The following is a 13,233-nucleotide window of genomic DNA, read 5'->3' as shown; positions in this document are numbered from 1 at the left end:
ATGTATACGTATTAAAGTACACTGTCTCTCTGAAGGAGGAAGGGACACAGAAAGGTCTCCAGTGTAGTGATCACCAAGAATTCAGAGGTTTTGTTTCCAGCTGTGCAACAAATTCTTGTGTGACCTTGGTCAAGATGATTAGCCTCTGTGCACAATGGGGGCAAGGAACAGCATTTACCAGTCATAGATAAAACTAGCTGAACATAGGAAGTTCTGCAAGATGTTTGGGGATCTTGGATAGGTAGATAGTGTATGTGTACCGAATCAGGCAGAGGAGGGAAATGGTCAGAGAAAAAAGCTAGGGTTGAAAAAAAATGGAAAAAGGAAAAATATCAGATAAAATTTAAAAAAGGCTAGGAGATGAGTGGGATTATGAAACCAGCTGGGATAATTTGAAGGTGAATAATTGTAAAAGATATGGTCCTATGCAGTGTTAATATGACTAGCAAAATTCACCAAGTATTTTTCTATGTACTTCAAAAGGGATGAAGCCAAAGGCCTTTCTGAACCTTGGGAATTTACTATGCTGATCAGCTTTCTTCAAAGTTCAAGGAAAACCACTGTGAAATAATATATGAAAGTCAAAGAGGAAATATTTTCTCCAATGTATATGTTACAAGTTGCATTAAATGCTAAAAATTACCATTGAATAAAAAATAATGTGAAGAAGAACATCATTCAGGAAAAAGTATAGTTGAGCTAAGTTCTCATTTAAGAAGTATGTTTCAAAATGTGTTTTTCTTGGGAAAAATTCTCCCTAGTCCCTACTTCAATGTATTTCCTCTGCTACTTTTTTTAAAATTATTTAGGCTCATGCATCATGGTTTTGATTATACTTAATAAATACACGAAAAAATTACAAATATTCACTTTGTACACCACCTTTTATGCATAGAAGCAAAATGTATTCTGAAATCATAACTGTCAGTGTCCAAATGCTGTCTCAATCAATATTCCTATTCAGTTAAAATAAAGTACATTTTTACTTTTATTTCCCTAATTCATTCCCCAATATTAAAAAAAGAGATAACAAACTGCAACAATCTGAGTGTTTTAAATTACTGTATTTTAGATGGCTGTAAGTTTTTGTATTTACTGCTTCTGAACAAGACTTATCTTAGTTTTTGCTGTCACAAACAGTTGATGATTTTCAGTTAAAGGATTGACTAGAGATGCAGAGATTGATAATTCCCTGAGTGTGGGTTGAATCTGAGAAAAGAATATCTAGAAAATAAACCTGATTTTCTATGGTAAATATATATAGTATTAATAGATATGTATTAATTATATTATATTTCAATAGGGAATATATTATATTAATATTATGATATTAATATATTTTTAAACCAGGTGAGAGGCCTATTGACAAAGCTTATCTAGTTGCAGTATTTAGCAGAAAACAATCTGTGGTGTTCTGAAACTACTCAGTTGAGCAGTATTATATTAGACTGTACTGATCATGAATGGTGACTTTTTCTACAAATAACTGGATTACAAGTTTGTCTGTCTGACAAAACAGTTAAGATCACATTGGTGGGTAGTTTGTCATGGTGTTGATACAACATCTGCTTGCATCCAATGCCTCAAAACTGTTTTCATGAAAGCCCCTTGGATAGAGTCCATTTGTTCTCCAGTTCAAATAGCACTACCCAGGAAAGCAATTCTACCATGTGCTGAGCAATGTCAGTGCCTATTAACTCCAGTTTGAGTGAAGAGGCACAGCCCTTCTTAGGACATGCAAGGTAGTGTCAGCACAGATTCTAAAGCTGAAATTCAGTTCTTTGCAGAAGCTCTGCAAAAAAGCCTGTGCATCATTTAATTCTTCAAAATGGAGCTCAGAGTGGATTTGAAGAAGCTGATAGGCTTTTTGCTCTCTTGTCTGCAGAGGGCTGAATTACACCCCTGGTGAATATACACAATAAAAAGGCAACTATACTGCCTCAGGAAATACACTATATTCCTTTGCTTTGACTAGTATAACTCAGTTTCAATTACTGATGAAAATTCTTTGATATTATGCTGATAAAAATTGTTGTACATTTTGCTCCCTTCCTATATTACACATTGAGCCTCACTCTTGTACTGTGATACAATGTGCAAACTGAAAAGTGAAAATGCAAAAATAGATGTAGTCCTGCAGAACAGGCCTCCCTCGTGACACTGTGAGTGAGGGCCTGTGTGCTGGTGAGGCTCCTGAAGCAAAGCAATGGGTGGGTGGAAAAGCAGAATTAAAGGGACATAAAACCAGTAATGGGGAGGAGATCTCGGCAGGAAGCAGGATTGGAAGAGGACGTGGAAGCTGAGGAGGCACAGTTTTGATACTGATTAGCTTTAAATCAGGTGAGCTAGCTAGCTTTTCCCTACAAAAGAAGTTTTGATTCTCAAGCCTAAATGCGTGAGCTGGTCTATACACAGCACAGAAATGTTTTAGAATTTATATTTTGTGAAATGCCCTTGGTGTGTTTTAAATTTGTATGTATATAGCCAATATATCAGAGCAAGGACCCCATGGATTTTTGATAATATCAATAGCAACCAAGCAAACACAAAGAATAATTCAGAGATACTTTTTTAAAATAAAATTACTTCAAGTCATATTTCCAGGAAAACCTCCCAGCTGAGATAGTAAAGGCAATCTAGTGGACATTTCTGAATTTAGCTTACTATTCAGTCTTTGAGTGATTTCTCATATTGTTGAAACATTTATAGAAATAGCCATTTTGATATGTGAATTAAGAAAGATATGCATGCAAGTAGGTCAGATTTGGTGTTAGCATTTTAGTGAGCTTTTTCTATTAAACCTGTAACTGGACGCAGGCCTTTACTGAAAGGATGAGGCTTTTATCTGTTACAAAGGAGGGGTTAGTCTCAAAAACTGATATGATCCAGTTATCAGTAGAGCAGTACCTCTGGTGCCCAAGTAGAATCCACATTTCTGTGTATTATGTGCTAAACATAATACACAGCAGCGTTGTTTCAAAAAAAACTCAGCCTAGCAGAGTTGTTTCAAAAAAAAATGTAGTTATGAATCATTTCACCATTGATTTATATATTGCCTAATGAACAGTGCAAATTCCTATGTAGACATTTAGGTACTAAAGAGGTTTTATAATTAAAATATTAATATGAATTTCAGATTTTGCTTCCACTGAAGGAAATCAGGTTTTATTATATTATTAGAGCTTACCAACAATTATACCAGAACTGAGGACACAAGTTGTTTTGTGTAAAAATATCAGGAAGGGTTTTATTAAAAACTTTAAATTGCACTTCTCTTTGTTGCCATGATCCAGTGGCATTGGGAATTGTATTCTTAAGTAGCTCCAGAGAGAAGAAGTCAGGCTGAATCACATGTTCAGGTGAGCATAAAGCTGCAGCTGCCACTGGGAAAAATGCCTAATTTTAGTCTCCTTGGACCCCAAATTAATTTGGTACAGCATAAGCTTCTTGTACTCTTATTTCATTAAGTACTTCTCCTGTAGTTCTCTTTTTGTTGGGCTTATGATTACTGAAGGTGTGTTAGGTGTATTGGTGTCACACATCAGCATGGAGGAAGGCATGATCTGTGTCCCTCTATGCGGGACAAGTTCTGGCCTTGCATGCTAGGACACTTATGTATAAATTGAAGTGCTGAAGCTTTCCTATAGTGCAACCAAGAACTGGTGAGATGATCTGTGGAGGAACAGGACCATTTTCTGCAGATTGAAAGCCTTACAGTTTGAGCAAAAGTTAGTTTGGGAGACCTTACCTTGTTTAGCATGAGTGTATGGCACTGTGTGAGTGTCTCTATATGCATTTTGTGAAAAGCATGCTAAACATTCCACTGTACAATATTGTCTTCAGTGAAGAGTGAAAGAATAGCAGAATAGCAGATATTAGTAATATTGTTTGCTATTCTATGAGAAGGAACCCAGATACTACAAAGGTGAACTCAAAAGAAGCAGTATTATAGTCCAGAAAGAGGTCTACAGGTATTAAAGCCCCTTCTCTTCCTACCTTGAGGAAAAAATTCTCCTCACAACTCCTTTGCTTTTACTTTATTGCAGTCAGGTCTCTGTTGTTCCAAGACTACATGCTGTGTATGACCTTGTGGAAATTTTGCAGAACTGGCTTGCCAGAGACACAAGCATTGAGAGTAGACACAAAACATGTATCACAACTTCCTAACTAGGCTTCTTTTCCCTTGTAGTAATAGGCTCTTTGGTCCTGTCTTTTCCCTCAGTTTATTTTCTCCCTCCCCATGGTTTCTCAATCTTGGCTTTATTCAATACCTGTCCTTCTTATGTTCCTAGTTTCTGCCCTTGACTGCACCCCACCATTGCAAGTATCACAGAATTTCTCAATAGCTGTCATTAAACCGACCCTTCTGTTTATTATAGCTTTTCTCTTTCCCCTGATGCTTCATGTCTATTTTCAGTGTAAGCACTTCAGGATAAGGACTATCTGCTCAGTTTGTAGAGAGTCTAACACAATGGATCACTGTTGTGGGGCACCAAAATGATTAGTTAGGATAGTAGGTCTCCAATTATTAATCCTCCCCAACAATGTTTCCTTCATTGGAAGGAACATGAAATTAGAAAAAGAGCTATTTTCTATTTTCTTTTGATTTATAATAAAGCTGTCTTTTGGGTTTTTGTTGGTTTTTAAGTTTGAAATTAAATTTGTTGGCACAGCAGGTGTTGTAAATAATTTTGTAAACTGCCTAGGGCTGTCTACATCATAAACCATTGCTGAATTATCCGATAATGCAAATAGACAACTCAAATGAGAAAGTGTTTAGAGATAAGTAAAATGTGAATTCTCCTGCCAATTGTTTTTGGTTTTGTTTTTTCTTCTTCCTTTTCTGTTTCATAGCACGAATTATCAAAACAAAACAGTGGTGTGAAATGCTTCCATGTTTAGAAGGAGAAGGCTGTGATTTGCTAATCAATAAATCAGGCTGGACCTGTACACAACCAGGAGGACGGATAAAGACAACCACGGTAGGTGACTTCTCTGTTCTATATTTCTTCAATTTCTTGTTCACTTCGGTTTGTTGACAAACAAGAGAAATTTTTAATTGTTTTTCAGCACTTTTATGTAAAGTTTATTGCCTCATAATTAATCTGTGTGCCCAAGTGTGTATGCTGAAATACACAGCAATATTATCACAAAGTACAACACTGGAAAAGATAACAAAGGAAAATGTATGATTCCCATGGTTTCTAAGAGTAAGAACCATTGTTACCAAGAGTAGATATTATATCAAGGTTTTCTGGTAAGACACCAGTTGCTTAAGTAACATTTGTATCCAGCCTGAAGACAGTATCTTATTGTTTCAACATACACAAACTTTATGCTGTGTTCGTGTAGGGGGTAAAACTCAATGTGTGGTCTAACAGGGTGAAAAGAAAGCTTTCTCTGGAAGTTCCAAAGAAAATATTTTTGCAATTCCAGCTCGACTGGAAAAACAAATTACTCAGATAGATCTTTGGTTGTCAGTGAGATCTACAAAAAATATAGCAAAAGATCCCTTTTCCCAGCTTGCTTTGGCCCTGGTTTGTATTAGTTCTCAGTTCTCTGATTAGGTATCTTGGGGCATATGCTTGTGGTGAAGCTGACAGTATATATGACTGTAATAGTTTCTAGGGCCTATAATGTATCAAACAGATTTCTAGAAAATGTTCTCAAATGCCAGTAATTCTTTGACTTAATAAATGGAAAAATCTGAAGAGATATAATAGAGCAATTTTCTGCTAACTTGCTAGGCTTCTTGAAATTATTTCCCCTCCTTATAATCTTTTTTTAGATTTACAGGGAGCTTGAGTATAATTTAAATAAGTGCAATTTCAAGAATATTTAGTCTTAAAAGTACTTATCAGTGAGGACTAAATTAATGCCCATCATCCCCTGCACAATTTCTCTCTCTGAGCAGGAGACAGACAGCAGTATAAAAACTTTTATTGTTTTAGAATGCCTGTATTTTGAAAATTATTGTTATTTCACTTATTTTTTTTAAAGGAGATTTGATAATGCTTTATAAGATACCTAGAAAACAAATTTTATGTCTTGTGATCACAGTTTTTATGCTTCTGTATTTACCATATGATATTCCTTATGGACAGGGCTATAAAACTTAACTCCTCTCTCAGGTATTACTTAAATATAGTTTGCCTTTAGATCTTTTGCATTCAAGCTATGTAAATCTTTTGCATTCATATTATGTAAGAGTGGCATAAAAAAAACAAACAAAAAACAAGGGAAGGAAAAAGTTCTTAAACATTATTGCCAACATTCAAGGGCAAGGAGATCTAATACCATAAGTTTGTCATACTTGGAATGTAGTCTTAAATCTTGTTAATTCAGGGGTATTTTCTGTATCTGAGGTAAACGGAAAACCCTTGTACTGTGACACATTGCCAGCTGTCGTTTTAGCTCTTTATTTGATGTTTAATGCTAATGGCATGACTGAGTAATGCAAAGTAAGCAGAGGATCTATCCTTCAGTTTCTGTCTTTAATGAAGTGATTCAGATATGCTTTTAGATTAAACACCAGAAGCCTGATTCTGAACTCTTACTTGTCTCTATAGCTCTTTAATGCTATTGACATGAATGGAATGACTCATGAATTTGATTAATGTAAAGGAAATCATAATCATGCCCCATCAGTAAAATTAAGACCACGGCAAGTGTAATATTGTAAAACAGACTCTCCCCACACAGATACATCATTGTCATTGGTAAGGAAAGATTTTGCCAGAGAGACGACTGTAGAACAGCTCTGAGCATAAGCCCTCATCTAACATCAAGCAGTCTTCAACAGTTGGTATCACACATGCAGACACACAACAAACACACAGTACTTTCCAGTCAAGCCAGACTAGCAACTCAGAATGCTTACAGAAGCTCTGAATGCAGAAGGGGGAGAGGGGAAAAAAAGACAAGAAGAAATACAAATGCAAAACCCTGCAATAGATTCTAGCCTATAATACATTATTAGTAAAATATTAAGAATTTTTTTAAAATGTTCTTTAACTACTCGGTTGAAGAGTAAGCTTTGGACCATGGTAGTAGATTTGGAAACTGTGTCATAAGATGACTCCATGAAATTCATGACTGTGATTAAAAGAAAGAAAAAAATTCCCACAGAAACACTAAGAGGCATTATTTACTGTAGCAATATTCTCAGATCAACAGCTGCTAATGCAGTAATGCTGTTTCTACTCCTAATCAATACACGAGTTGCCATGCACTATTGTGGCATCATGGTATTTAAGTGTACTAAGAAGAAAGTCTGGCTGGGAAGGGCCAGAAAAATGACCACAAGATGATATGGGGAAAAAATATCCAGACATACAGAATTAGTTACTGCATCCTGTTCTGAAGTAGAAATAATATTTGACCACATCTCCAGCAACAGCTAGATTAGGTCCTTCATTTTTTTAACTGTCAATTTTGTTAAAACACATTCATAAATCTAATATCAGCAGCCCTTTCCTGCTGATATAGCTTGCATCTTAAAGAATCTTTTGGTAGTAGGTCTTGAGTTATCATACTTGTAGTAGGTTGTATAGCAGAGATATCACTGATCAATGCTGACAATAATTTGTCACCCATACTAAAGTCAGAACAGTGTTGAACTCTGATGGACTGAGACCAGCTGTTGTGATAATACCAGCTTTTCACATTGATTCCAGGAGGTTTTGTAGAAATGAAACCTTTTAAGTAGTGGGTTTAGAAGCAGCATGTGGGAAGATAGGACTTGTAGAGATCTTATAGATGTCATCTTATAGATGGCATGAGCTCCCTTTTAAGTGAGAATATACTTTAGGGCTCATAGTTAAATATGGTTCTTAAAAGCAAGGAAAGATAGGATTTGTTTTCTGTAGATGAGTTAGGCATTTACTATTCTTTGTATGAGAATTCCAAGCAAATAGCAAGTGAACATATCCAGTGCTGCAAAACAAAAGTGCAATTTATGTAAAATATTTGGAAAGGGCTGCTGCTTTTTACTTTATATTTTGTGTCAAAATTGTTTACACTTTCTATACAGAGCCAGATTTTTCAACTGGCTGGCACTTTTTGTGATCACCTCTGGAAATAATGCAACCAAATCAGAATTCTCTCCTCACATGAGTAGCAGTGTTTTATATCCATTTTGTGCTCACTTTGCAAAGCTATAAATGACTACACAAGGTGCAAGGCGAAGGAAAATCAGACTCAAAGTATACTCTAAATGGATCTGGATGTCACTTCTGCCCTGTTGTTCTTTCTACAAGGTGTGAATGAACCAAAGATTTTTCATCTGCTAAGAGGCTTTTAGAATTGAGGACCAACTGGGCTAACTGCCAATCTGTGTATTAAGAGGCTGACTGTCAATACAAGGAAACAATATGGCAACTTGCAAAAGAAGATAGCAAGAGAATACTACACAATTGTTAGCAATTTTAACATACTAAGTGCTTTCATATACCTAGTGTCCTTACAGTCACTTAAAAATCTCCTGCCTTTAAAAATTTCTTCCCCCTTTGCTATCCTCATTACTTTTTCAATTAATTATTGAAAAGTAAGCTACATGATTTTAAAAAATATTTTATAGTTTCAATAGTGCCAGAAGATATGCCTTTTTTTTTTAAATAGGTTGCTGAAGGGCCTTTCCATTTTATATTTCAAGTGTAAAACTTGCTTGTGTATAGATGAGAAGATGCAGAATGTATTGTTTTTACAGGGGAAATTAATTTTTAGCACCCAAGTGTAGATATGTTGCCAATGATCCATCACTACCTAATTGTTACTTAATTAATTCCTTCTTCTACATAATGCGATTTCAATGCACGGAGCTTAACAGAACATTCATGCGCCAGTTCCTCGGTAGCTAACCTTTTAAACCTTTGTGATTTTACTGCTAAATTAGCTGAAGTGGGAAATTAAGGAATATGGAGAAGCTAAGAGAGAGCTCACAGTGGATAAAAGGTGTAATTACTCTGACATGGAGCTCAGTGCTTAGCTAGTAAAATTTACTAAGGATCTAGCTCCACCAAGGGACCTGACTTTCTTAATAGAGTTTACTTACACACAGAGCAACTTATCATTAATACAAATGCCTCACCATTAATATAAATGACATGCTGGCTGGGTTGGAAAGGCAATTTGTTCCTTACCCTGAAAAATACAATACGTATTTGTATTGGCTGTAATTTAAATCATAATTTTTTTCAGCAGAGCTTTATCATACATATATGTATGATTAAGGTAACTCAGATAAAATATATTGATATGATTTTCAGCACTGACTTATGAGCAATGTGTTTTCACTCATATCATTACATTCAGGTAAAAAGAAATATATATATATATATATATATGTATACACATATAAATATACATATATATATATATGTTACATATTTGTAACATACTTGAGAATTTACTTTTTTTTAGACTGAAGATCAGCTGGATATATCCTGAGGCCATGATCTAGTGGTCTGAGCTTGGGAACTGGGAGCCAGAAACTCCTGAGCTCTAATCCTGGCTCTGACAGTGACTACCTCTGTGGCCTTGGGTAAGTCACTGAACCTCTCTGCCTCAGTTTCCCCAGAAGAAGAAGTAAGATTAACAATTCTTAGCTCCATAGGTCAGTGAATTTGGGAGTCCTAACTTTACATTTTAAGAGGCTTATCAGTTCAGATTAACTTAGAAATAAAAATATTGTTATGTATAAATGTCCTTATTGGTAATATTCCTGCTGTTGTTAGGTATTCACATAACACTGGTGTTCCTGTATTTAGCCTCACCTACATTCCAGCTCTGAGTCTTTCTAAATGTGCATTTCACATGTCCACAGCTCAGCTGATTTCATTTGGTTAAGCTGGTTTTGGAAGTATTTTGATATCCTAGCATTTCTAGTTCTGTGTCATTCCAGGATACAATACCTACCAAAACAAGCTTTCAGGCAGCACCAGATTAAAGCAATGAAATGTTGCATGCATGCCATGCCAAATTAATTTTCACCCTTTCTTTTTGTCAGAAGTGGTCAACTTATGAAACAGATACAATAATACCAATTCTTTACACATCATAGCCGTGTGCTTCAGTGTCCACTCTATAGTAATCTGTCAGCAATTCATCTGCTAAGCTCCTTCACTCTCCAGATTGTAACAGGAACACTACATATGGACCAAGATTACAGAAGACACTTTTCCACAGCCTGGTTTATCCCCTCACTCCAATCCAAGTATTAGCTTTTAGAAACAAGACAGAAATTAGGATCCTGAATTTTTCACTGTTTATAGTCAACTGTTGGAGGATTGGGATCTTTGTCTGTATTTAACCTATGGGACTATCTTTGCTTCAAAGCCCATGAGCTTACACAATTTGAGTCCCTATGGACTCTCTGTCTTTTGTTTTTCTGTGTGTCCCTCTTCATGATGGCACACCTGCCACTGTCTTGTGAGAGATCTTAACAGCAGCTGAAAGGGCTCTCACAAATACACTTTTGTGGTGAAATAGATCATTAACTCTTTTGGATCATGCTCAGATATACTCACTCTTAATTTCTAGTTCATTGTCTAGAAATCTGGTTTATGAAAACCTCTATTTTTATTTCCACAAAGAATCATTTGCATTCTTAAGTCCCTGTGACAGCCAGTTTTCTGAGCTCTGAGTCCATTGCTTCACCAAGCATTATGCATCACAAAGTCCTTTAAAACTAACTCACATCTCAGTAGTGTGCTTCTGAAATTGATATTTGATTAAGATTTTCTGAGACCACACCACATAACTGGAAGTTAGCCTGAAATAACTTTCATATGTTAAAACATTGATGTGTTCTACTTTTCATATATACACACCAAACTGAGAAAGGGTAGAACATGAACACTTTCTGCAGAATAACTTTAGCAGTTCTTGTTGAGATCAAAAAAGTTATGATATCTGTATCTGTTGCTGTACATATGAACTGGCAGAACTAGGTTACTTTTAATTAGCATCTTGTTCTAACGTAACAGCATATCTATAGAATCAGTCCTAGTCATTGTACAGTGCTTTAACTGAGCCTTTTAATAGTTTTGTATTAATTTGATGCTCTTAGTAGTACTAACATAAATTATGAGAGAAAAATACCAGTTCTTTACATGTTATAACCACATGCTTCAATGGCCACTCTATAGATGTGTGCTACAAGGCCTACATTCAACCTATTTATTTCCATGGCTTACAAGATATTTTAATGCTTTGAGGAGTTTACATTATTCTCATTGTTTACAAAAGGTATCCTAATCTGCAGATGTGTAATCCTAATCGACAGTATTGGAAATAGATTCTTTTCTGTTAATTTCCAAGAAAGGTAGTTTGGGAATTGGATGTCGTAATTCTCAGAAAAGTTAAATATCATGTTTCTAATTCTTGTGTTAGAGAAGAATAGTCCCTTTAGACAATTTACAAGCAGAGTGGTAGGATGCCTTTGTGGCCCCATGTCTTAAGGACTACATGCCCAGAGAAATCTAAATGGCAATAAAATCCTCATGAAGCTGAAGCATTTCATGAAGGGGCTGTACTATTCCTTCAAAATACACAGGTTTTCTTGCATATTAGTAATGCTTCAGCTGGTACAGTCTTTTCAAAGCTGTACACTTCTTTGTCATACCAATGTGTTGAAACCTCCACATTCTATTTTCTGTTATCCTTATCAAAATACACTTCTTCATGTCAAATAAGTAATCTTTAAGTCCTAAGCCAAAATGTTAGCAAAGATTTTGTGATTTTTTGTAGACTTTAGGTTGAAAGGAGCTGTCAGATACTTAAAGAACTACCTTAAAGAGATTAACCGCCTTCCTCTGTCATGAATGCTGAATACTGGTTCTATTGATATTCACTGATCCATACTGCTTGAAAAGAGACCAAAACTGGCACCAAAAATGACTTGTAGTAAAATGGCATGCAAAGTGAAATTATAATTTGTTAACATCACAAATAAATAATTGGAAGAAATTAGGTAAACTCAAGTTTTGTTCTTCACTTTTAGAATATGTATTTTCAGATTGTAAGGAAATATAGTATACTAATTTCTTTTGTCTTTTTAAAGTTACAGAAAATATGAATGCTCACTTCTGCATGGGCTATTTCAAAGATATTGCAATTACTGTGCAAATAAATAAACAATTTTTAGAGAGATAAGAATTTTAGACAGATATTTTCTTTCATGTTTCCTATTACTTAACTCATATTCATATTGGGTTTTCTAGCATTCAGTCCAATTTTACTATGCTAACTTAGAGACAGGCCAGTTTTAGATTCAGTGAGGTAAATCTAGTTTCTGATTAATGCTTACGAACTTTGGCTTTTCTTAGATTAATCTATATTTGGAAGCAGTTACTGCACTGTAAAATGAGCTACATTTTAATCCGTTTGAGGTCTGAACTATCAGTTTCAGCAAGTAAACAAAAGCTCTTTCTACCCAAGGCAATAATAATAATAATTTTCAATAATCTATTTCATGGGTTTAAGCAAACACCAAGCAAAGCCTTTGGGTTTTTTTTCCTATACTTTGAAATCAGAAGTCTGAAGTGTAAATAAAACCACATCTGTAACTTGGCAAGATCATTGACTACTATATGATAGTATGAATGCACACAATAAATTGTGAATGTCTAAGAATATTCGGGCATTCAAAGGCTTTAAAACCTGCATTTTAAGGAATGTCTAAATTGTTAAATTGGTCCCAATAAACAGAAAATACTTTCATTCTAAATTCTTTTTAAATTGGATCATTTTCCAAGACACCAGTAAGAATTATGTTTTTATGGGGGCTAGGATTCTCTTTCACCTTCCCAAAACCAAATATAAATTAGCCTAAATTCAAAAATGCAAGGCTCAGGGCATAAAAATTTCACACCTATATTGGATGGTTCAGGCATCTACCTGGAAAATTTGCAGGCCCATCAAAGAGTGTATGTAAAGATCCTATTTTTTTTTTTTTTTGTTATTGTTTAACACCCTGGTCACCATTTGCATCTAAATAAACCTTTCCAAATACTGAAATAGCATGGTAACTGGTCTAAGAAATAAGCATGTTAAGAATTAGTACTGAGATGGACTAAAAGCATCAGACAGACCAAATCATTATCAGTAATGGTAATATTGGGGCTTTTTGTGTTTTGACAATTCTAAGCAAAACAGACATTCTAATTGTGATTCAGTTTTTCTCAACTTATCATTTAAGTACATTCAGGTACTTAAGGGTATTGATGGCATCTT

At 35.1% G+C, this 13,233-nt stretch overlaps 1 protein-coding gene across 15 annotated transcripts in view; it reads left to right on the top strand.

Annotated features, from left to right (window-relative positions):
* TAFA5 (TAFA chemokine like family member 5) overlaps window positions 1-13,233 on the top strand; it is a 505,501-nt gene that overhangs the window by 320,328 nt on the left and 171,940 nt on the right. For 13 of the 15 annotated variants that reach the window (XR_013182463.1, XR_013182468.1, XR_013182467.1 and 10 more), the window contains one exon: window positions 4,855-4,982. Coding sequence is in view for 9 of the 15 variants with exons in the window: in XM_077179074.1 (XP_077035189.1) it covers window positions 4,855-4,982 (128 nt within the window). In the remaining 6 variants the exon portion in view is untranslated. Of the gene's footprint in view, window positions 1-4,854; window positions 4,983-9,420; window positions 9,542-13,233 lie in introns of all 15 variants that reach the window. The other 2 variants (XR_013182465.1, XR_013182464.1) reach the window with 1 other exon arrangement.

The sequence above is a fragment of the Agelaius phoeniceus genome, chromosome 5, assembly GCF_051311805.1.
Source record: "Agelaius phoeniceus isolate bAgePho1 chromosome 5, bAgePho1.hap1, whole genome shotgun sequence".
Classification (NCBI taxonomy): Eukaryota; Metazoa; Chordata; class Aves; order Passeriformes; family Icteridae; genus Agelaius; species Agelaius phoeniceus.
Note: the sequence above shows the minus strand (reverse complement) of the source record. Positions and strands in the feature narration are given on the sequence as shown.